The following is a 25,761-nucleotide window of genomic DNA, read 5'->3' as shown; positions in this document are numbered from 1 at the left end:
CACAAGAATGTTGAAGGGGTATAAAAATATTGATGAAATGTTGAAGGCAAATATATATGAGGCAACCATGTGAGCACTTTTTAAACATCAATTCCCTCTTATACTCATATTGAAGAGTTGATCCCCTAGCTCTCATGATCAAAGCAAAGGAAGATATGAAGAGAAAGAAAAGTTCAAAATTTTCTCTCTAACACAATATTGACCATGTTGAGGTGCATTAGTCGAAAAAATTTCGGGTTTAATTTAATTCATTATTAAAAATCTATGGAAGACTTTTCTTTTCTGCTAAGAGTGGGCTTGTTATTTCAGGGGATTGCTCAATTTATCCATAATAGCTTCAAGAACACAAGTGCCTTGATTACAAATTTGATTGGTCTGAGGAGAAAGTGGTAGTAGTGAACTATTCAGTTAGTAGTTTCTATTTCATTGTAACAGGAATACCTTAGGTATTTCATAGATCAATATTTTACTTAAGATTCTAATGCGTTAAAGTTTGAACTTGATTTTTGTCTTTTATATTAATTAATAATTTCTCATAGAAATTAATCTCTCCCTACTTAAAAGGGTATTTTAGTAAAATCACTTTGCGAAATGGATGATATTAATGCCACCCACTGAAATGCAAAATGATGACTACCTCCTAGACTTTTGTTGACCTAATCAAACGATTAATAATATGTAAGTCTCTTAACAGAGATGGTAAAATATTTAAAATACCTTCATGCATTGAAATTACAAAACCTAAATATGTTCAACCTAATTGCTCTAAGCACGACAACCATGAGAACCCTAATCATTCTCAATCCTATTTCTTATTGATATAAACCTAAATATTGTTGTTTTGAAACTAAGTGTGTGTTTGGTAACACTTGTGAAGTCTGAATAGAGGTGGTTCACCTTTAAAATTCAGACTTCAGAAGCTTTACCATTTGTTTCGTTGCTGATTTTAGCTTTAAGAACCAAAATTCAAAACTTCTGATTAAGCAATTGGAAGATGTTGGATAAAACTTCTGAATTCTGAATTATTATTATTTCCTAAAATAACCTCCTCAAAACATTGATTTCTACCACTTCTCTCTTATTTATATAAATCCTAAAACCCTTATTTTTAATTTTACTATTTTTTCTTTCTCTTCTACCTCTTCTTCCTCTACAACTGTATTGTCAATGTCTCTCCACTTTTTCTTTTGATTAGATAGTTCACATCTCAATCCACTTTTCCTTTTGATTTTGTTTGTTAAATTTGTAAGTATTCATATCACTTTACATGATCAAATTGCAATTGAACTAGAAACTGCATGATTGTTTATTGTTTGAGTATTACCTTGTTGGAATATAATTTTTCAAGTATGAAATTAATTTGAAAAGAATATTTTTGAGGTTTTTGATTTATCAGAAGTTGGAATTAAATGTGTGAATGATTTCACTATGCATAACATGTTATGTTTTTCGATTAACAATTTATTAGAATTACAAAAAGGTAATATTGTCAAAATGACCATTATGTTTTAAAATTATGTTTATAACTAGAAGCTTTTAAAAATGATAAACAAACAACTTTTCCAGAAGAAAACTTTAAATTCCAGATTTCAAAAAACAGAAATTAGGCTTCAGACTTCAGAAGTATGACCAAACATACCCTAAATCTCATCACTTTCAATTCATTTTCATCATAATCAACCAAATTTCATACTTTTCAACCTAATATCACTGTGTTCATCTCAATCTAATCGTTTTCATCCCAACCCAAAGGTTATTCTTTAACTAAATGCTCAAAATCTTAGCATGGAAAATAGATAAAAAACAAAAAACAAAAAACCAAAACTCTTGTAAATATGAATGTTACCCAACTCTTATAAATATGAATATTAGTTCTACTCCACTGCCGGTGCACACATTAAAGAATGGAAATAATTTTTTAACTTAATTTCTTCATCAAAAACTTCAGTCTTGATGCCAAAAGAACTCTATATTAATTTTAATTCCCAAAACATGAAAAGCAATGTACCTATTTAAAAGAGACGATCTCATTGATATAAGGTAGCGGGATCATTGATATTTATTTGAAAAGTGACAATCTCGCTAGTTATAAAAGTGATGATCTCGTAGGTTCACTACTTTTTAACAAGATAGGCACTTAATATTCCAGCGAGATTGTCACTTTTCAAATAAATATTACCGATCTCGCTACCTTATATCGCTATCTGACTGTTCATGCTTTGAGAATTAAAATGAACAGTAAGCTAGAATCTGAACTTCGTCATATTCATCGCCCAAAATGATATTTTACCCTAAAGAAAATATAATCTTTTTACTCTTCATGACTTCAAGTATGAAATTGTTAATACCTTTTTATAATAATTATGACATGTTTTATTAATTAGTATGTTGTCCTTATTATCTTTTCTTCTTGCAGGAATATCTAATAGGCAAATTTACCAAAACATGCACGAAATATCAATTATTTCTTACATGGGACAGCTGAATTTGGTGACAACAATGCAAAGGGGATTTATTAATTCTCGGATTTTCACTTGCATGAATGAAGCTTTTGAAAAGACTTTTGAAGTAGTTTGCAAAAAGGATTGAACTTGCATTCCTACTGCATCCAATACCAAGCAGTATAATTCAAAATATTTATAGGGAGTGATCCGACGGCTATGATCGCTATATTGTTATTTCTATTTTCGATAGATCTGACAATAACTACTATCAAGTTTGAAATCTAGTTTTATGCTATGGTGCTTCCTAGTTGATCCACCAGCCAATCACACCACATAAAAGATGACCCACAAAAATTTTGATGGGCTTGATCCCACAAGGGCCTTATCCATCGTTGACTAATCATGTCATCTGGACCGTCCATCAGCAGGAACGTAAAGGACATGGATCGGACCCATCTATATAAACCTCCAATTTCATAAGAATCGTGATAATCTTACTACTCCATGTGGCACACGCAATCAACTCTCTCGACGTGATAAGTCTGGAAACCGTAGATCTATATGCCTCAGGATACAAAATTGCAGTTCCCCATAAATATATAAAAAGCAGATTTACCAAAACATGCACAACTTTTCATTTATTTATCAAAAAGGTACACTGTAGCAATTAATTCTGAAAACGATAAATTTACCGTTTTCGGAATTAATTTTTTTACCAAAACGGTAAAAACAGTAAAATATATATTTTGATACCGAAAATGCCCTTTTTTATTTTTTGACTGAAATTACAAAAATAAAATTGATTTCGGTAAAAAAAAATTATAAATACATATGATTGTTGGATTACCGAAAGAGAGTGAATCTTTTTAGTTGGATTTTCATTTTTTTAAGGTTAAAATTGTAAATATATATGTAAAACAAAAAAAGGGTATTTTCGGTATAAAAAAAAATATTTTACTGTTTTTACCGTTTTGGTAAAAAATATTAATTCCGAAAACGGTAAATTTACCGTTTTCGAAATTAATTGCTACAGTGTACCATTTTCGGAATTAATTTCGAAAACTCTACCGTTTTGGTAAATTATTCTATATAAAAAGTATATCCCAAGGGAACTGTGTATCTCGTAGCATACAGATGTACAATCCTTGAACTTTTCAAATCAAGAGAGTCGATTGAGTGTGCCACGTACGTGGGATAGTCAGATTATCACAACTCATTTCTTAAATATAAATCATCAAATATAAACTACTTTTTTTTTTATATTGAAGCCTTGAGCCTGTCACGTACTAAATTTTAGGATCCACGACCTGGTACATGACCACAATGTCCAACTACCAACTTTACCATATCCTTAAAAAAAAAATCAAATAATGATGTTTAATTTGCTTGAGTCTGACTAGCCTTACTTTCACCCTTACTAAGGGTTCTTGGGCTTAGAATGGTGTTGGAAATACTGACTTTTAAAATCGGGAGTAATTCAATGAAAGAAGAAAAATAACTTCTAGGCTCAATCTCTTTTAGACAAATATTCTCCTCTACTAGTTAAAACATAGTACACAAAGGATCAAAGAACAAGTGCCTTCAAGATACAAATAAATCTACACTCAAGTTACTAAATCAGATTATGTACGGTCCAATTTAGTTTAAAACACTCGAAAAAATAAGAAACCGAGGATTCTAAGAACTTAAGTTTAGAAAGAGGAAAACACATAAATTTTCAGTGACGAAATCTGATTTCTAATTGACTTTTTTATAGTCATTTTTGTGTCTATTGACTAAAAGTCATGATTTAATGTCTTTTGGTTTAATAGCCATTAGATTGTACCTGATATAAGATCTAACGATCCAGATTGCATCATATCGAAGGTATGTGTCTCATACCTTTTAACCAATATCTTTTTAGTTGAATCTGTATGATCTAGTGGCTTTGATCGCGTCCGCCATTTGATCCAACGGATCCGATCATCCCTGATCAGATACCAATCATGAACCAACACACTTGATCAATTCTGATTAGGTACTAACTTATCAAATGCATCTGACCGTTTTTTATCAGGTACTATTTCGATCCATCGTATCCGATCAATTCCCGATTGGATACTAGATCGTGCGGTGCTGATAGCACCCGATCCATCACACGTGACAGATCAACCACAACTGTTGGAAGATTTTATATCCCGAAAACTTTAAGGCTCTCCAACTCCTCGTAAGGATGCGAAGTGCAAAGTGCACCTCAAAATACCCTAAACGCCCAATCGTCCTTTCGCACAACGCACGTGCGTGTGCACGGGTGGTGTTTCGCACCACCTCGAAGCACTGGATCAAAATCTTAAAAGTGTAAAACATATAATTAACTATGTTGACTATTACTTATAAGGTATATCACTATCTTATCTTTGAATAATGTGAGATTAAACCATATATACATAAAAATCTAAAAATCTAATTTAAGAAAAAACAAACAAATAAACTAAAAGATTATTTTTTTATTTTAAAAATATTCAACACATGTGACATCCAAAAACATGATCGATGCTTCATGGTTGTTAGGTGGGCGAAAGGCAACCTCTGGTCTTTGTGTAGTTCCGCCCATGTATACGTGAATCCAACTTCAATCCTTTTCAAGGAAGGATATAAAGAAACATTCTCGACCACTCGTGCTAGCTAATTTAGTATCTGGGCTCGTGCCCCAGGAGTTTGGTGAGCTACCCAGCTGGAATAATAAATGTAGACTGCAGAACCTGTGCTACAGGAGCTGGGAAACATTACCTTACTTCATACACATTTTTTTGCCATGTGTGCATAATCAGATAAGTCAACATGAAAGGGAATGCCACCTGGCAAAAAGAAAACATAGAGTTGGATACTATTATCCAACTCCATGAATAGAAGTTTCTGTATATAAGAATATAAGAAGAGTGTTGTCTTCCAAAGATCACAGTTTCCTCAAGTACCATGGCTTTAGTGGTACTAATTGGTGGTCTTGTTGCCTTAATCTTTTTCTACAATCTATGGAGAATGAGTATTAAATATCCTAATATTAATGACATTAAAGCCCCAGAACTGGCCGGTGCATGGCCGGTTATAGGTCACATTCATTTGTTACCAAGCAAAGACCATGGCCGATAAATATGGCTCGGCCTTCACCTTTCGGCTCGGTGTGCATCGGATGCTTGTCTTGAGTAATTCAGATCTCATAAAGGAATGTTTTACCACCAATGATTGTGTTCTTGCTACCCGTCCAAGTACTGTCCACGGAAAGTACTTAGGCTACAATTATGTTCTATTGGGGATGGCACCTTATGGACCATATTGGTGTGAGATACGCAAACTTGTCACACTCGAACTTTTATCTGCCCGACATCTTGAGATGTTCAAGTACGTGCCAGCCAGAGAGGTTGACATGTTTACAAAAGAATTGTACTTGCAATGGGTGAAGAAAGGAGAGCGATCAATCATGTAGTGTGTACCTGTGAAAATTTTGAAATAGCAAAGACAACATAAGGATTTAAGTGGTTCGGCAAAGTGGCTACAACAGCGGAACATAGTAAGAACAATAAGTAGTTTCCCATCAATTTTACAGTCTGAGAGATTTCTATTTATATAACCGAGAGTTATCAAAACATGTAAAACTCCCCAAAATAGATAACCCCTTAAGAAAATATTACATGATTGCCCTTTTCATACCCTTTAAAATTCGTGCCGCAACTCTGCGTAGCACAACAAAATACAAGACATTTACACAACAATACCTTGATCAATTTGACGCATCACCATAGATATATTGGATGATCATATATGAAGTTGTCTTTTAAAATGAAGTAGCATTTAGAGTTTATTTTTGAAAACTTAATAGACAGTGGTTGTTCACAGGGAGTAAAGTGAGGCCTCAAGGTGAAACAATATATGCACACACAATAGTTAGTTAAATTAATTATATTTTTCTTGTATAAATGTTCTTTTTGAGCTTAAATAGTTATTTTACAATTTTCATTACTAACTCTTATAATTGTCCTACAGACTGTTAATGATGTAATCACCAGGTTAATATATTACACGGTTCACTTATACTCATTGAGGACGAAGCAAGAATGTTGAAGGGGTATAAAAATATTGACGAAATGTTGAACTCTTTTTAAACATCAATTCCCTCTTATACTCATATTGAAGAAGTTGATCCCCTAGCTGTCATGATGATCAAAGCAAAGGAAGATATGAAGAGAAAGAAAAGTTCAAAGGTCATTTTTCTCTCTAACGCAATATTGACCATGTAGAGGTGCATTAGTGGAAAAAAGGTTTGGGTTCAATTTAATTTATTATTAAAAATCTTTGCAGACTTTTCTTTTCTGCTAAAAGTGGGCTTGTCATTTCAGGGGATTGCTCACTTTATCCATAATAACTTCAAGAATGCAAGTGCCTTGATTACAAATGGCAGTGGTGAACTATCCAGTTAGTAGTTTCTATTTCATTGTGATAGGAATACCTCAGGTATTTCATAGATCAATATTTTACTTAAGATTCTAATGCATTAAAGTTTGAATTTGATTTCTTTTATATTAATTAATAATTTCTCATAGAAATTAATCTCTCCCTACATAAAAGGGTATTTTAGTAAAATCACCTTGTGAAATGGGTGATATTAATGCTACCCACTGAAATGCAAAATGATGTCTACCTCTTGAACTTTCGTTGACCCAATCAAACGATTAATAATACATAAGTCTCTTAACAGAGATAGTAAAATATTTAAAATACTTTCATGCATAGAAATTACGAAACCTAAATGTGTTCAACCTAGAGCACGATAACCATGAGAACCCTAATCATTCTCAATCCTATTTCTTATTGATCTAAATCTAAATATTGTTGTTTTGAAACTGAATCTCATCACTTTCAAATCATTTCATCATAATCAACCAAATTTCATACTTTTCAATCTAATATCATCGTGTTCATCTCAATCTAATCGTTTTCATCCCAACCCAAAGGTAATTCATTAACCAAATGCTCAAAATCTTGACATGGAAAATAGGAAGAAAAAAAAAAACAAAAAATCAAAAAAATCAACCTACGTAATGGGTGATATTAATGCTACTCACCAAAATGCAAGATGATGTCTACCCCCTGAACTTTCGTTGACCCAATCAAACGATTAATAATACTTAAGTCTCTCAATAGAGATGCTAAAATATTTAAAATACTTTCATGCATTGAAATTACAAAACTTAAATGTGTTCAATCTAATTGCTCTAAGCACGATAATTATGAGAACCCTAATCATTCTCAATCCTATTTCTTATTGATCTAAACTTAAATATTGTTGTTTTGAAGTTAAATCTTGTCACTTTCAAATCATTTTCATCATTATCAACCAAATTTCATACCTTTCAACCTAATATCATCGTGTTCATCTCAATCTCACCGTTTTCATCCCAACCCAAAGGCAATTCTTAAACCTAAAGCTCAAAATGTTGACATGGAAAACATGAAAAAAAAATCATAAAAATCAAGCGAAAAAATGAAATAATGAAGAAAAAGAATTTAGTAATACCCAGCTCTTGTAAATATGAATATTAGTTCTACCTCGTTGATGCAAACATTAAAGAATGGAAGCCTCTAAAATTTTATTGCTCTATGAATGTGGTTATCTTCCACGTTACAAGAATTCCTAATCTACGGATTAATACTCTTATTCTTAGGGATACATTTTTCTTGAGAATCCCTTTCATCTATCCCAAAGATCATGTTGAAGGAGAGCCTCAGCCCCTGAGTTGAGGGCTTAAGGCTGGTATTTTCCATTTTTTTTTCATGGGTCTAGAATCTGACCCATTGGAAAAGGACTTTTCTAGCTAGGGCTCTCCATCAACATGATTGTTAGGATTGGGTGGTGAATTTCTCTAGGGGAGTCCCTAACATCCCAACTGCCATGTTGATCGTGTTGATGGAGAGCCTCAAAAGGAAAATGCTAGGTTGAGGCTCTCCATCAACATGAGAAATGTATCCTTAGGAAAATGTGGACTAATCCCTAGAAGATTGACATTCATGATCTCTAGGAAACACTAACGGCTATGTTGATGGAGAGGAGAGCCTCAACCGTGGGTTGAGGGAAAATCACGGTTGAGGGAGAAGTTGGGGTCCATGGAGGAAACATTCTGGACCACTCGTGCTAGCCAACCATAAAAATGATCGCTCTAGGAGTTAGGTGAGCTACCCAGCTGGAATAATAATTGTAGACTGCAGAACCTGTACTACAGGAGTTGGGTAGCATTACCTTACTTCATACACATTTTTTTGCCATGTGTGCATAATCAGATCAGTCAGCATGAAAGAGAATGCCACCTGGCAAAAAAAAACAACATAGAGTTGGATACTATCATCCAACTCCATGAATAAAAGTTTCTGTATATAAGAATATAAGAAGAGTGTTGTCTTCCAAATATCACAATTTCCTTAAGTACCATGGCTCTAGTGGTACTAATTGGTGGTCTTGTTGCCTTAATCTTTTTCTACAATCTATGGAGAATGAGGACGAAATATCCTAAAATTAAAGACATCAAAGCCCCAGAAGCGGCCGGTGCATGGCCGGTTATAGGTCACATTCATTTGTTACTAAGCAAAGACCCAACTGCCTTGGTCCTAGGAGCCATGGCCGATAAATATGGCTCGGCCTTCACCTTTCGGCTCGGTGTGCATCGGATACTTGTCTTGAGTAATTCAGATCTCATAAAGGAATGTCTTACCACCAATGATCGTGTTCTTGCTACCCGTCCAAGTACTGTCCACGGAAAGTACTTAGGCTACAACTACGCGTTATTGGGGATGGCACCTTATGGACCATATTGGTGTGAGATACGCAAACTTGTCACACTCGAACTTTTATCTGCCCAACGTCTTGAGATGTTCAAGCATGTGCCAGCCAGAGAGATTGACACGTCTACAAAAGAATTGTACTTGCAATGGGTGAAGAAAGGAGAGCGATCAATCAAGGTTGAGATGAAGCAATGGTTCGAGGACATTACTTTGAACGTGATCACAATGTTGGTGGCTGGGAAGAAATGTTCAGTCCAAGATGGAGCTCGGGCTTCAAGTGCCCGAAAGGCTATTACGGAATATATGTATCTTTCGGGGGTTTTTGTTGTGTCAGATGCACTTCCATGTCTCGAGTGGCTAGACATGCATGGGTATATAAGCTCCATGAAGCGTGTCGCCAAGGATATAGATTACCTTATAGAAAGTTGGCTACAAGAAGAGCGTAAGAAAAGTTTGTATGGTGAAAAGGAAGGCAGGCATAATTTCATCAGTGTGATGTTATCTGTCCTGGCGGGGGATGATGACATATTTGGCTATGATCGTGATACTGTTATCAAGGCAACTGTATTGGTACGTTCCTTCAACCTAAACCAAGGCTCAGCTTTCCACTAGGCCAATCCCTTGGGGTTAGAATTTAATCATACATGTTCATGCATTGCAATTAAATTGAACAATGCACCATTTTGGTCATTTTCCAATTTTCATACACCGTTTTGATAATTTACTTTCAAAAGGGTAATTCATCAAAACATGCACCAGAAATTGAAAAATCACCGACAATTGATAATTACCCATAGTAATTTAGGGGGCTATTGATTCAGCTTCTTAAAACTGCTGTCAGCTTCTGCTGTCTGAATCTGCTGTCTGATTCTGCTGTCTGAATCTGAAAAGCTGAAAAACTTGTTTGATAGAGCTTTTTAAAACTGCTGTGCTGTTGACTAGAATCTGACTGTGGACTGTTTGATACAGCTTCTAAAATCTGCTGTAGTAGGGTAAAATGACCAGAATGCCCTTAAGGTTGATAATGCAACCAGAATGCATAAAAATTGCCAGAATACCCCTATACATATATAATTACACTAAATATATATATAAATATAATAAAATTATATAAAGAATTAAAAAAATAATTATTTTAATTTTAAAATGTTTATAAATCTATAAAAAATTATAGAAAAATTTATAATTCTATAGAAATTTCGGCAGCATCTCCTCTTAAAAATAGACATATAAAATTTTCCTGATAAATGAAATACCTGCTTAATACACAATCCAACATAATGTACACAGAATGCATCAAAAATTACAAAAATACCCCTATAAATATATAATTACACTAAATATAGATAAATATAATAAAATTCTATAAAAATTTCGACAGCATCTCCTCTTGAAATTGAACATATGAAATTTTCCTGATAAACAAAATACCTGCATAATTCAATCCAAATTTCACATTTTACATAGCAAAAGGTAATTATTTTCAGTCTCTTCAAAAGGTAATTATTGCAACTCTTCAATATGGTACACAACATTTGAAACAAAAAATGTCACTTTCAAATATTATTATACATCGTACAATCCCCCACTAGATTGTAATATTAAAAACATAATCATACTGACATTATTATGCATATGAAAAAGGTATCTTTCGATTTAAACCTTTAGTTAGTGTAAGTATTTCAAAGTGGACTAATGAATACAATGGTGGCCTAAGCTTAATTCAAGTTTTCTTAATGTCAAAATCAGAAACATCACAGACATTATAATATTTAGTTCCAATTAGTATCTCAGACAACTCCATCATTTCATCAACAATACATTGTTGATGGTTAGCAGTGTTGCACCAAACCAATTGGTTCTCCCATCTTTGCTTCAAGTAAAGTTGTGAAAGATGTTGGTGATCCTCTCATGAGTTCTCAAAGGGGTTAAATATATATATAACATAATTACAATCATCATGGATTACTGTAAAATTTAGAGAGGCTATTAGAATAGTAAATATATTGCATTGTTACCATTGTCAGCATCATACCCCTCACAATCATTACCGTTACCATCATCATCTCATCCATAGTCACCAAGTTGGAATACGAGTTTAAAACGGTAAGAGAAAACTTTGAAAAAAGAGAAACAAATGAGAATAAAAGAGAAATATAAAAATAAAAATAAACAATATATAGAATTATGAAAAAAAATATAATACGTTAGACATTCATTACAAGTTTTCAATATATGTTTGAGTAAAAATAATACTATTGATTATCTATGCATAATAACATTTTTCCACACATAATTATATATTTTATGATTAAAAAAAAATTAACCATCAACTATCTTTTGAATAGAATAAGACACTTGAAAAAAAATTTAAAATCATTACATCAAAATTAAGGCACGAGTAATCCACATTAAACAAGGTTAATAAACCAAATTACAAACAACCATAAATTATAAAAACCAACCAAATGCTTGTAAACAACTAAATTTTTTTTTAAAATGTGTTTAAAATGTAAAAATAGTGGTGAGTTCGACAATAAAAATCATGAACTCAACACTAAATAAAAAGGCGTCAAGTTCGACAATAAATAAAAAAGCGGTAAGTTCGCAAAAAATGAGGGACCATTACGAAATGAAAGGTTTACTAAATTTCCTATAACAACATCTCTCAAAAAAAATTTCACATAATTTAACCAACAATATTATGAGAGAAAACAAACTCATCTTGCAATACATGTTCTAAATCGCCGTCATCATTGTCATCTATACCTTATCCCAAATATCGAGGTCTGCAACATAACTCCAATTTTCTTTCATTCAACACTATCCGAATCTATATCATCAGTCAAGAATAAATATCTAATAATAGTTTATCCTCTTCAAGTATTAGTATACCTTAGAGCTCCAAGGCAATGTTCCATTTGTTTTCCCACCAAATCTAAAGCTCGACCCTACGTAGATCCCATAGATGGTTCAATTGAACAGAACAATCAAACCCAAAATAAGCCCCACTCCCCTCCTCTCCCAAGTCCCAACCCCACATTAGAAAATCCAGTAACTGATGCACAACCCATTCAAGATCCTGAAGTTTGATTTAATTTTCTACTTTTTCCCATATAGTCTCTACTCTCTACAACTACTACAGAGTAAAACCAATGCAAACAGCAAAGTTAGTAATGGAAATGGAGATCATTTTCCACATTACATCACCACCACCACCATCTGAATTATCTATAAATGAAAATCCTAAATTCTCATATTCGATAGCTCGAATCGATTTGTGTTAGGAGCCCAAATGCTCAAAGTACTTTTCCATTTTTATCAGAGAAATAAAATATCAAAGCAAACTACTCTCAATAACTCCTAAAACACCTATTTGTTATAGTTCTAATCAATCTTTCTCCATTGTTAGGGTCAAACTTTCTACAATCAATTTAACTTTAAATACATACAAGAAAACATATTGAACAATTAATATGAAATTTACTCAAAAATTAATCATGATAATTGAAATCGATGAGAGAGGAGAGAGAGAGAGAGAGAATGCTCACAGTCGTCAATGGAAAAAAGGGCAAACAGAGATATTGCGTTGGATCGAACTTCAAATCGTTGTTGTCAATGGCTTAGATAGCAAACGAGGTCTTCAATGGCTTCAATGGCTTCGATCGACGTCGCTGTCTTGATCGGAGTTAGATTCAACAAGAAATGGCGTCGATGGGTTTCGAAAGGTTGCTGTTTACAGTCGTCTTCGATGGGTTTTGATTTAACGATCAGCACGTCACCGTCGTCGATGGGTTTCTATCGGAAAGATGGTCGTCGTCGACGTCGAGGTGGGTTCACTGATACGGTTGAAATCGATGAGAGAGAGAGATAGAGAGAGAGAGAGAGAGAGAGTGAGTGATAAAGACGAAGACGTATAGGTTATATCGCGGACTGTGCGTGGAAATAGAATAAATGACGAAGGGTAATTTCGTCATTTCACTTCAGCGTTTTAAAACGCAATTACGTGAAGCGGGTCTCACGCGCTTTTCATTTCACCGCATTTTTTAACGAATTTGCGTTTTCAAATTCAAAACGCAGAGTTTTGAAGCGCTATCAAGCGCGCGAATTATTGCAAATCTCGGCGTTTTGACGCAAACGCACGAGAATCTGCGTTTACAAGCGCAATCAATCGCCCCCTTAGCATTTTGGTAAGTAAGTTATTTTATCAAAACAAAAAACTTTGAAATGAACAGTAATTTTCTAATTTCCATGCCACAAATACCCTTCTAATTTTGTTTTATAAAACAATAAATATATATCCCCCCGCTTAAGTGAACATATAGAAATATCACAGAGATTTTATTACAGTGATGTTTGCTTTCAAGATTTACTTTATTTAAATAGCATTGATTATTTCGATTATAAAAAGAAAAAAAACATCACAATGGAAGAATTTAGAGTCGAAAACAGTGATGTTTCCATCTAGGGTTGGGATCCCTTGATTCCTAAGAATGCTCATGAAAAACACACATGATCCCAATCTTTTAAATGCAAAATTCAATGGTTGAGATTTATCCCCAGGATAAATATCTCTAAGATTTGTGTTATCTAGGTAGACATAAATCTCAACCATTGGATTTTTGTGTTTAAAGGGCTGGGATCATGTGTTTTTCATTAGTCATTCTTAGGAATCAAGGGATCTTACCTTTCTGGCTATCTACTTAAATGGGGGATATGTATGCTATTTTATAAAACAAAGCTAGAAGGATATTTTTGATATAAAAAATACTGTTTATTTCAAATTTTACCATTTGGGTAAAATAAATTATTTACCAAAATGATAAATTACAGTATACATTCTTCGTAATTAATTCTAGTAATTATTATTTTTCTTTCAATTATATAACCATTTAACATTTAAGATGATATTTGTTTGCAGAATCTTATCATAGCTGGTTCAAACACTACAGCAATCACACTAACATGGGCCCTCTCCTTAATCTTGAACAACCCTCGAGTATTAAAAATAGCCCAAAATGAATTGGACATCCAAGTTGGACGAGAGAGACAGGTTGATGAAACAGATATCAAGAACTTAGTGTACCTCCAAGCTATAGTCAAGGAAACATTACGATTATACCCTGCTGCCCCAATTTCAGTACCTCGGGAAGTCATGGAAGATTGTAAAATAGGTGAATACTATGTTCCTAAAGGGACACTATTAATTGTGAACCTTTGGAAGCTGCATCGTGATACACATACATGGTCAGACCCGGACAAGTTCCAACCAGAGAGATTTCTCAAGAACCAAGGAGATGTTGATGTTAAGGATCAACAATTCGAGTACATCCCATTCAGCTTCGGCAAAAGAGGGTGCCCAGGTGTCAAATTCGGCCTCCATATCATGCAATTAACGCTTGCTCGTCTGCTCCATGAATTCAATTTGACAACCCCATTGAACACGCTGGTCGACATGACAGAGTCCTTTGGCTTCACTATGCCAAAAGCCACTCTACTCGAAGTCCTACTCAACCCACGCCTTCCCATTAATGTGTATGAATGACAAAATAAATACAATGTGAAAAAAGCTCAAATTTGACGGACCAAAAGGTTGAATTGGCATCAAATTTTTCATTGTCAATTTTTTTTTTTCAACAAGCCGAAATTGTCAAATTAATGAAAGATGAGAGAAATTCGACAGCTCTAAGCTGCCAAATTTGAGAACATCAAGAATTTTGTCGGTCCTAGATTGTCAAAATTCAGTTTCTAAAATTCGTAAGCCTTGGCCTGTCAATTTTTTTTGTTGAAATTTTCAATTTTCATGTAGTGAAATAGCCATTTAGATAAAACCACATATATGGTTATTATGTAAAAATATTTTCTCTAAGAAAAATAAATGAATATCAATCTCAAATATTGTAAGGATCTCGGTGGTATGTATTTAAGATGAAGCCACCATTAAGTTGATATATTCTTAGTGATCACCTCATGTCACCGCTACAAGTTTCAAAACTCATCCGAGACCAAGACGTATCGCCCGAGTCGTCTCAGTATCAGGCATGAACGAGACGGACGCACATGTCAATTTTTAGAATGAGATTTAATGCCTCACTTTCATTTTTGAAAATTTTGGACGAGACGTCTCAAACGTATCGGATAGCTCATCCGAGAAGACTTAGTATCAGGCATGGATGGGATGAGACGAGACGTAGAACCGAGTTTTAAAACCATGCTACAAACGGGAGAATTCAGTACACATAAGCTAGACAATGTACTTAGCTTAAAAATATAGACAATATAGTAGGGTCGACACCAAAGTGTTTAGAAAACAGAAAATTTTGATATACCCTTCATGTTTCTATAAAATTTAGATATACCCCCTGTAGTTTCAAATTATCCAAGAGGACAAAACCAACATTTTCTCTTACTAAAGTAACCCTGTGCATGTGCAGTTAACGGAATTTCTTTACTTACTTTCCCGCTTCGAAGACATCAGTTAAAAGATGAAATTACTCTCCTTCAATTCATTTTTGAAGTTCCCAAAATACCTCTTTATATGCTGCATTAGTATTGTACCATTCACACAAATCAAATTATTGACCGAGATTTTTATTTGAAATAAAAAGTATTTAAATAAATTTTACTTATAAAAATATTTAAATTCTTAAAAACTAATAGACATTAGATTTAGTGATAAATAGTAAAAATCTGCCTCTTTTTCCTAAAATACATTGGAAATGTTTACTTAATTTTGATTACGCAACAATAGAAACTGAGTTGACTCATTTAAGTCATCTTTTCTTGGATCAGTCAAATCATTTATAAATCGTACTAAATTTGTATAAATATATATATATATATATGGGTCAGGTTCAAGGGCCATATGAGAAAACATATGTAAAAACTTTCGTTTTTAATAAAATTTTAAAATATGGGTTAGAAATTTTGGATTGAGCTGATTTTTTGTGAGGATGATCTCTATGATGGGACGATCATAAGAAAAAAAAAAAAAAATCAGCCCAATCTGAAACTTCTAACCCCATTAAAAGTGATTTAGAATGTGGACCGTCGATTTTTTATCAATTTTTATCACTAATTTGTAAATCACTTTTGATGGATTTAGAAGTTTCTGATTGAGCTGATTTTTTGTGAGGATGATCTTTTCATCATAGTGACCATCCTTGCAAAAAATCAGCTCAATCCAAAACCTCTAACTCTTATTTTGAAAACCCGAAAGTTTTTTCATATGTTTTCTCATATGGCCCTTGATCCGCCCCATATATATATATATATAAAAGATGGCGTTATTACGACCCTCATTACGACTCACCGTTTGTCTTATATGGGTGAAAATGTTTGGAATGGGCTGATTTTTTGTGAGGATGATCTCTGTGATGAGGGGATCATCCTGGCAAAAAATCATCCCATTCCAAAACTTCTAACTCCATCAAAATTGATTTACAAAAATTGGACGGTCTAAAAATTTTCATCTTGTAAACATGGGGCTAGAAATTTCATAATGAGCTGATTTTTGGTAAGGATGATCTCCTCACCATAGAGATCATCCTCACAAAAAATCAGCCCATTCCAAACATTTTTGCCCATATAAGACAAAATGGTATGGCGCAAAGGGGGTCGTAATGGGGGTCTAAGGAACCCGACCCATATATATATATATATATTATTATTAATTAAAATGCACAGTTATTGTATCTCTTCTTGGTATACTATCATTGACGAACGAGCAAGATATTCAATGTGAATGATGACTCACATTGACTCGTGAAAGATTCGTTACGACATGTACAATATTTTGAAAGTATCATGAATGGAGCCAAAAGCTCTATCAAATCAAGCAAGTTTTTGTCTTCTTTAATAAAATAAATAATATTTGTAATTTACATATTTATTAATTTAACAAAATATAATCTCGTGAGCAAACATCTTCTAATCTCCCATTATTTAAAAATTATAAGATTTAAATATAAACACAATTTAAAAAAAATTATAAATTGAGTTAAAAGAATTTTAGTACGACGAGCAACTAGAGCCTATTTATTACTGACTACATAGAAAAATAAAAATAAAAATCATTAATGAAACATGTAAATCCATTGCAAAATAAGGTATCGATGGGGGATGAGATGAAATAAGAATGTTATAAGGTGGATTACTAGATGCACAATCACAAAATCTTCTTATTCATGGAAAAAATAATAAAATCGATCGGTTGACTCAGATGAATTTCTATAAAGTTGGCCCAAATTTTACAATTACCGATAGTCATTGAATCTCAAACATTTTAATTGTAAAAAGGATTGTTTTAAGGTTTTACCATTTGTTTGGGCATTTATAAAAGGAGTCGGAATCAGAACAATGTCTTGTTTCTATATCAACCTACAGTGTCTACATGGCACATATTTATTGGAGAGCAAACACATCGTACTGTGATCTATTAGAAAATTGGCTTGGTTAGGAGGCTTTTGTCTTTTTAACTCCAACTAATAACACATGCCATCTAGACACCATTCCCATTCTATAGGACTAGGACACAAATGTGATCCTGATTCTTATAAAAGGGGACTTAATTTGTTTGGTATTTATGCATGGCCATTAATTTTATAATTTAACTTGGAACCATTATAGGTTTTGTTCTTTGGACTATCAATGAATTTTATGCAATGGCCCATTAGTAATTACGTGTGGGTTAGCTAAGATGGTAAGGAGGGATTGGGTATGCTCCCCAAGTCCTAATTTCGAGTCTTTATATGTCATTTCATAGCAATGTATATAGCTACTTAAATGGTGTCATGTGACAATATGTTGGATGGGGCGTGACACTCAAGGATTAGTCCTGATGGATAAGGTTGTCCCATGGGTTGGATTACCATAGTCAATCTACTAGACTCAGAAATATCGTATTTAAAAAAAATAAAATAAGTGTATAATTCATGCTAGTTTAGTCATCCAAGTCTTGCTAGGCACCTAAGTTATAAGCTTCAATTACTCCTCTTGTCTCATATAGGATTTCTTTGGACAGCTTAATATTATGTTCATGGCGGTGACTAGACAACCTACAACTTTTATTTGAGAATCATGAAAACCATCCTTTGCATTGACGAGCCCAACATTGGCAAATTATTGATGGAGCTTTATTAGTGCTTAGCCCCTTCTGACAAAAATCTTAGCTCCACCCTTGGTTGACACTCTTATGTTTATAAGTGTTGTATTTAGATTTGTATAAGTCTCATCATCATCATTGAAGTCTTATCCTAAAGATTTGAGATTGGATAAAATCAATCTTTTTTTCCTTCGTTCACTTTCTATCCAAAGTCATGCATCGATCTTTGTTCTAATAAAGAAGAAAGAATGCAACATGTTGGCATTGGTGTAAAAAAACTGCCAGCTCCTAACATTCCATGTGTGTGTGTGTGCTATGTTTATAAGTAGGGAATTTTGCAGGATGGGTCTCTCTTAAATATTTTTATAATTGTATTCAGATATATTCAAACCAATATCTTCCCATGCCATTTATGTTACATTCTCAAACCATAAATATATGTGGCGCAATCAATGAATTAGACTCATTCATAAGTTAGTTAGTGTTATATTTATGTGTCTTTTATCATACCCGTTAGATTGAGTTTCAATATAACGGTTAGGATAAGTTTCACTTTTGGAACCTTATAAATAATAATGTTATTGGATTTTTAAATTAGGATTAGGTTTTCTTGTGAAAATGGTTTTCTAGTTATTTTAGAGTAGTGGTAATTAATCACAATCCCATTGGTTTTAGAACTTCACGCCACTTCTAATTTGAATCCTAGTTAATCTAATTTAAAGCCTTAAGTAATTATTTCTTGTATTGTTCTCATTTGATTTCTTAATTAGTAAAAAAGATTGGATCTGTCTATGAGCATAACTATTATTGTCGAATCATGTAAATCTTGGTGTTCATTGATTTCTTTCTTTATTATTTTCTTCATAATCACAATGAACATAGATTTCCAAATTCATAACAATTAGTATCAAATTCTACAACAAAAACTAACATTAATGACATTCAAAAAATATCATAAAAAAGGATTTTTATAGCATTTTTAAAAAAGTTGTTATATACAATGTCGTCGTTAGTTCTCTATCTAGACATGAAGAATCCCTTCTACTAACAATAACTAGTTTGTAAGGCAAACCAACACTTTTTACAATCAATACTACTTGATCCACAAAGTGATTTTAGAATAATCACACAATACTTGAACCCCTTCTTCAAATGAATTATAGTCACCTATGAGTCTATAACAAAGAGAATTATAATAAAATACTCCCCACAATAAGTATGACTGGAAGGTGATCTGGGTTTTGTTGCCTAGAAACAAAATGGAATATCAAAGTTCAAGGAAAACGAAACAATAACATTGAATAATATAATCATGCTTAAATGGATAAACAGGAGGTTTAGGAAATTAAGCAAATTAAATTACTAAAATTAACAGTTCATGAGGGATCATAATAAGTGGTTTCATGGTCACAATGCCATGTATCTTGCAACCTAGGGAATTTGATCTGTGTGTGTAAGCAGTACCCTTGTTGGTTACTCAAGTCAACATGGTTCAAAGTTCAAAAACTGAATTTGTTTGATTTGTGTGATTCAAAATTTAATTGATTGATCAAAGTTTAAATTCGATTCATCGAAAAGTGAATTTGTTGATTGGATTAACGGATGATTTTGAATTGATCGAATTTCAAATTTAATTCGTTTCTTGATTATTAATTTTGAATCCGATCAAAATTGATAATTAGTTTAATCATTTTTTATTGATGGGCTAAATCTTGCATTGATTGGTTTGTCTATTTAATTTATAATTCGTGACTGGTTATAGATTTGTGTGATTCAGGTGATAGATTGTTAGATTAATTAGGAGGACGCAAAATATGGTGTCTACAACTACACATGTTTTCCTTTCTTGAAATGTATCAAAATAATCTTTCTTGAAAAATATGTGAATATAAGAATCTGAATCTAATATCCACTTATCACTAGAGAAAGTGTGTTTACCTTTGGAGATTGTAAAAACATCTTCATGTCCATTTTCACTTCTACTATAATAATCGCAATGTCAAAATTATCCCTACTTTCTTTATAATTCTTTTTTGTATGAGCAACAAAAGCAATTTTCTATAGTTTTTTATTTATATCATTCTAGGTAGAATACTATTAATTATGAATAATTTATAGCGTTTCTTTTGTAAACGCTATAATTATTAATTTTATAGCATTTTTTTTTTATTTTTAAATGCCATAAACGAAAGAGTACTAAAAAAAAAATAAAGATTATATTGGCACACCAAACTTTTATTAAATCACCAAATAATTAGCGCGCACTTGGGGTGGCATTAAAAATAGTTGGTTTGGTAATAACAGCACTCTTAAAACACGAGGGAAACCTTTGTCGCCATTGCAATTTATAAACGAAGGTGAAGCACGATTCTTCCTCTTAAAAAAAACGAGGGAAACTTTGCGAAGAACTCTTTGTCTCCATTGTTGACGAAGTTGCATCTCTTTCGATTGCACATCTCGAAATCGAACAGATTGCAATCGCAGCTGAAACTTCTATCTCCATTTCAGACGAAGTCGAATTTCTGTATAACCCTAGACCCGAACACTCCTTCATCACTAATTTCCATCTTTCTCTTCTAATCTTCGTTCCATCGTTATGTTCTTGGATTCTAACCGAGGATCGAAAAGCTTGAATTTCACATCATACGAGATCGGGTATGGTAGATTCATGACGATTTGTCTGGAAAAATTGAATTTCATATCTAATCCTCAAGGTATGTTTGAAATCTACTTTTTCCTATTTGATTCATGTCTTCTAGGGCTTGTATCGTAGAAAACGGATTGAGTTTCATTGAATTTTAGTAGAAAAATAGTTGAAACTTAGGTTTTGTAGGATTTTCTTATTTCAGATCTCAGTTTTGTATGATTCACGTTTTAGATTAGTTAAAAACATTATTAAAAAAAAAATTATGCCAAATTAGAGACTTAGAAAACGGATTGCCACTAAACTCAAAAATTTGGATCCGGTATATATTGTCACAATGGCCCAAATGATACCTCAATCATTCAGGTTTAAAATACAATAAAAGAAATTACTAATCAAACACTTCGAAAATGGAAGGGCACAGAATTCTACATTTATCCATAATAAAAAAAATTATCTTTTTGATATTTTAGAGTTCTTTGAATTTTGTGCTCTAAGATATATCCTTACCATTAGATTTTGTGTTTCAACAGTCAGGATTATGTGATTCTTAGAGTTTTGTTTTCTTGTTTCCATGGATCTCAAATCATCTCTCATTTTGGGGTGCAAATAGCAGCTCTCATTTTTTATCCTACATTTGTGGGGAGTGGGGGTAGCTCAAGGTCGTAGGTGCTTTAGTTTTTAGTCTCATATTGGAAACCTATGAGAAAGGTGAAGAAAGTTCTGATGTATAAAAAAAGTATTGAAGAGAAGGTTTTAAACATACTTGCATGGACGAGGCCAATGGACGATCAAGAAGGTCCATGGCCTACATTAGTGACCTCCATTCCACTTTGGAGGGGTGCTCTAGAACTAATATTTCACCTATTCGTTTGAAATATGAAGTCTTATATGTACTAATGCATTCAGGATCGGTATTTCTTGACATCAACAACATTTATCAATGATGTTTACTCTTTGAATGGATACTTCCTTTATTAACATGACATCCCACAAACCTGGGTAGTTTGCTTGCTCTCCATTTCAACATTGTTTGACTATGACACTCAAGTTCGTGCAGTTAGATTTTTTCTATTACTAATAATCAGATTTAAGTGCTGGAAGAGACTGGATGTCTTCTTATTGTTGTATTGTTTTGGGCATGCATATATATTTGCAAAGTGAGTGCCAATACTGTTTTGTACAGAATCAAATATCTCAGTTTCGCATTAGGAAACTGGCTAGAGACATGCTGGTATTCTGGAAAATAATGGATAAAGAACAGGTATGACTCTTTTTCAATTGTGAAACTACTTGGTGACACTTTGTGATGTCATGGTTTATTATATATAAATTTGTTGTTTTCAAACAACTGCCATCAGATTAGAACTAAATCTGTAAAATTTCTTGGGATCCAGTACCTTGGGTCTGCTATTTTATTGGTGTAATCAATAAATAGTTCAAATGAGTTTTTTTTTTTTTTGGTGAGGAATTTGTGTTCAATTGGGACTTGATTTGTAATGAGAGTCCGTTGGTTCCTATGTTTGCTTATATCAGGTGACTGTGGTATGTGCTCAATGTTGTTGTTTTTATGCTTTTGCTTTTGCTGGGCTATCTTGTAGGCAGGTCTGTTTCAAAGTATATAGGCATATTCAAGCCTTCTTACTTAGAGAGGATAGCTTGGTGAATAATTCATTCGTTATATGTTGGGGGGTTTGGAGAGAAAGGAAAAAACAAAATGTATTTTGAGATTGTGGTTCCATCATTTGAGGGGCATAGAGCAAATGATGGGCTCTCATGGCCTCTGTTCGAGGTTTTGGAGTATGAGGTATTGGTTACATGTTTTTGTCTTTGGTGACTTACTTTATAAAGCTGTTATTTTATTTATTATTATTATTATTATTCTCTGGTTTGTTGGAGATGCTTAATTCAGTTCTACAGCTTCACTATACAAATACATGTAATTTTTTATATGATATAATTTCAATATTGAAGGACTCTCAAACTTCAAATGAAACCAACTATTTTAACTCTTTTTTATTGGATATTTTTTTAAGATCGCACTGATTATATTAAGCTTTGTAATAGTTGTACATGAATAATATTGGTGTGTAAAATTTGCATGTACTACACAATCTGCTTCGTAATCTTCTTGAAACAAGATATTGAAATTTAGGTAACAACTAAGATCCACTTTTTTTAAGTGACCTGCGTTGTTGCTTGTTTTTTTCTGCTTTTCTCTTCTCCAATAGTACTATGACTCAGCTGAGGTTTGACACTCACTGGAGCTAGGATAAAACCCTACAGCCAAAATGCATATTACACATAAAAGTGTGCCAAAATGTATGGATTAAGCAAATAATTAACAGAAGGCATTAAAATGATTTCTAACAAGATTTTCTATTTTTTTTTTGTTTGTTAAATGAAAAAAGATATTATTAAAAGAGAAGGGGAAGACACAAAGGGAATAACATCCCTTAGATTACAATTCGTAATAGAGGGAGACCAAGTCTATCTCCCTAGAAGCATTTTTTTTTTTTACAATTAGAGAATGTGTAGATGCCTCCGAAAGGAAATAGAATTCAAAGAATGGAAAGCAAAATTGGCTACGGCATTTGTCGTAAAATTTCCTTCCCTCCAAGTATGCTTCACTTCCCAAGTAACCATGGATAAAGTTGTTTTAATGCGATAGAGCCAAGATTCGAGCTTCCAAGGAAATGCACCACCTTTTAGAGCTTTTACTAATAGCATAGAGTCGCATTCTATCTAGACTTTCTTATTTGATAGATTAAACATTTCCAATGCACACAAGGGAACTTGGAAAATAAAGAATATTTAGGCACTCATCATGTAGATCTCGTCCTCGCGATCGCCCCCAGCTGTCTTGACTCTTCCTTGGGTTGGGGTCCTGTCTTGCCCAGAGTTCAACTTATGGGGTCACCGAGTGTGCTATATAAATTTTAAAAGTTGCCATTGTTCAGGTTTGAGGGGTGTGAATGGTCACCTGTCGATGAGATGACTCTCAATCTAGTTGTGTGATCTAGAGATTTGGGTAAGTGATTTGGTTGAGAAGGAAAAAGGTGTTAGGCACCCAAATCTCCTGTCCTAAAGGATGTCTGTTTTTATCGTTGCTTTGAAGAATATCCCGTGCTTTATTTTTCTTTGAGATTTGATACTCTGAGTGGTGAGTGTATTTGACTTGAATCATGATTTGTGCAAGGGAAATTATGAACTCGAAGTGAGCTCGATTGATTGGTTTTGAGTAGGGGATTGATGGAGCGGCCTATAGTCATTTCCTTTGGTCCTTTCAAGTGCATAATGCACAAGGAGTGTCTCCGAATTACTCTGCTAGAGTAAGAACTAAAATTGGGAACTCAACCAAGAATTTAAGCTTACAATGTAAATAAATTATTTATTTACAATTTTATACATGTAAGTTCAGTAGACAATCGGGTAGGGTTTTGCTTTTTTGAGTCAAGATACCAACAAAGAAGTTGGGCCAATGCTAGACAAGAATCGGGTAGAGGTTCGACAATATAGAGAGAAAGGAGAAAATGGATCGAGTAAATTCAGCAAGATTTCGATAGTATCAGGGAAAAATGGGAAATGATTCGGTCAATTTGGGAAGGAGTTCGACTACATGGGTGATGGGAAGATGATTTTAAGAAGGTCAAGATGAAGTTGACAGTGTTATAGATCGGATTGTTTGCTTATTGGGTCGAGTTATTGGGAGAATGAAAAATGCAGGGGAGTAGGTGGGAGCTCAAAAGATGAAGTGTTCAGGTATTGAAATGTGTTGAATGAGGGGGTGGGATGCCCTTTTATAAGGAACAACATATACCGACCTTGAACATCGATTTGTGTATTGTCTTATCAAAAGCATGCTTGAACACCATATTTGGAGCAATTTGGGGTTAGCAAGTCAATCGGGACTGATCAGACCGATCTGCAAGGTTGGTCTGGATATCCATTGTCAAATATAATTAATTTGACTTGGGGAGTAGTTGAGAGGTTGACCTTGCACATAGGTTGGTCCTAATGGGTTTAATAGGGTTTCATAAGGTTCGGGAACTCGAGAAAAATCCTGATTTCTAAGAAAGTTGGGGGATTGGTATAGGGATTTGTATGAAGGGTGTTCGAGATTTGGGAAGGCCATAGGAAGGGTTGGGAATGTGTCTACGAAAGGTTTAGGGTTTCAGGTGTCTAGGTTCCTGAGAGGTTTTAGGGTTTGGTTAAGGGGTTCTAGGAAGTGGTTCAAGATAGGACTATCAACGGATAGGTATATTGGATAGTGTTACATCTGAATTCGAATCCGATCGGATATCACTAACCAATATTCGAATTCGCATCCGAATGAATTATCGGATATCCGATATTATTCGATTCGAATTTGATTTGTGATATCCGATATTATTTGATTCAAATCCGATGGCAAATTGAATTCGAAAACTATCCGAAATTGAATTGCTATTTGAAAAATATATGAAATTTAACCAATTTGTTGTGTTGAAATATGAAATTTAACCAATTCGTCAACCATTATCAAAAGTATGTTTTTTAAATGTTACAACCATATTGAAACATCCTTAAATCGAAAAATATATAATGTTCAAACTTTAAAAATACTAATACCAAAAGTTCATATGGATTCATATTGATGTAAAGTCAATCAACCAAATTGATAGCATCTGAAAAAAATAATTAATAGGAAGGATATGCACAATAAAAAATAAACTTAATAAAATATAACAATTGTACTATTTACTCTTAAGAGATGATAA

General features: G+C 33.4%; 2 protein-coding genes across 2 annotated transcripts; both read left to right on the top strand.

The window, feature by feature from the left end:
• The first annotated feature begins 5,562 nt into the window (after positions 1-5,562).
• On the top strand, positions 5,563-5,907 carry LOC147405017 (cytochrome P450 CYP82H23-like). The gene has a single exon (XM_086437950.1). It carries the CDS (start codon positions 5,563-5,565, stop codon positions 5,905-5,907), a length of 345 nt encoding a protein of 114 aa, XP_086294076.1.
• A 2,962-nt stretch (positions 5,908-8,869) lies between these two features.
• LOC147405016 (cytochrome P450 CYP82D47-like) lies at positions 8,870-15,060 on the top strand. The gene is made up of 2 exons (XM_086441135.1): positions 8,870-9,824; positions 14,176-15,060. The coding sequence occupies exons 1-2, from the start codon at positions 8,904-8,906 to the stop codon at positions 14,797-14,799; spliced, it is 1,545 nt and encodes a 514-aa protein (XP_086297261.1). The 5' UTR covers positions 8,870-8,903; the 3' UTR covers positions 14,800-15,060.
• Positions 15,061-25,761: the final 10,701 nt, after the last annotated feature.

The sequence above is a fragment of the Akebia trifoliata genome, chromosome 4 (genome assembly GCF_017979445.1).
Source record: "Akebia trifoliata isolate Shusen 1 chromosome 4, ASM1797944v1, whole genome shotgun sequence".
NCBI classification, from domain to species: domain Eukaryota; kingdom Viridiplantae; phylum Streptophyta; class Magnoliopsida; order Ranunculales; family Lardizabalaceae; genus Akebia; species Akebia trifoliata.
This window is presented reverse-complemented; position numbering and strand designations above follow the sequence as displayed.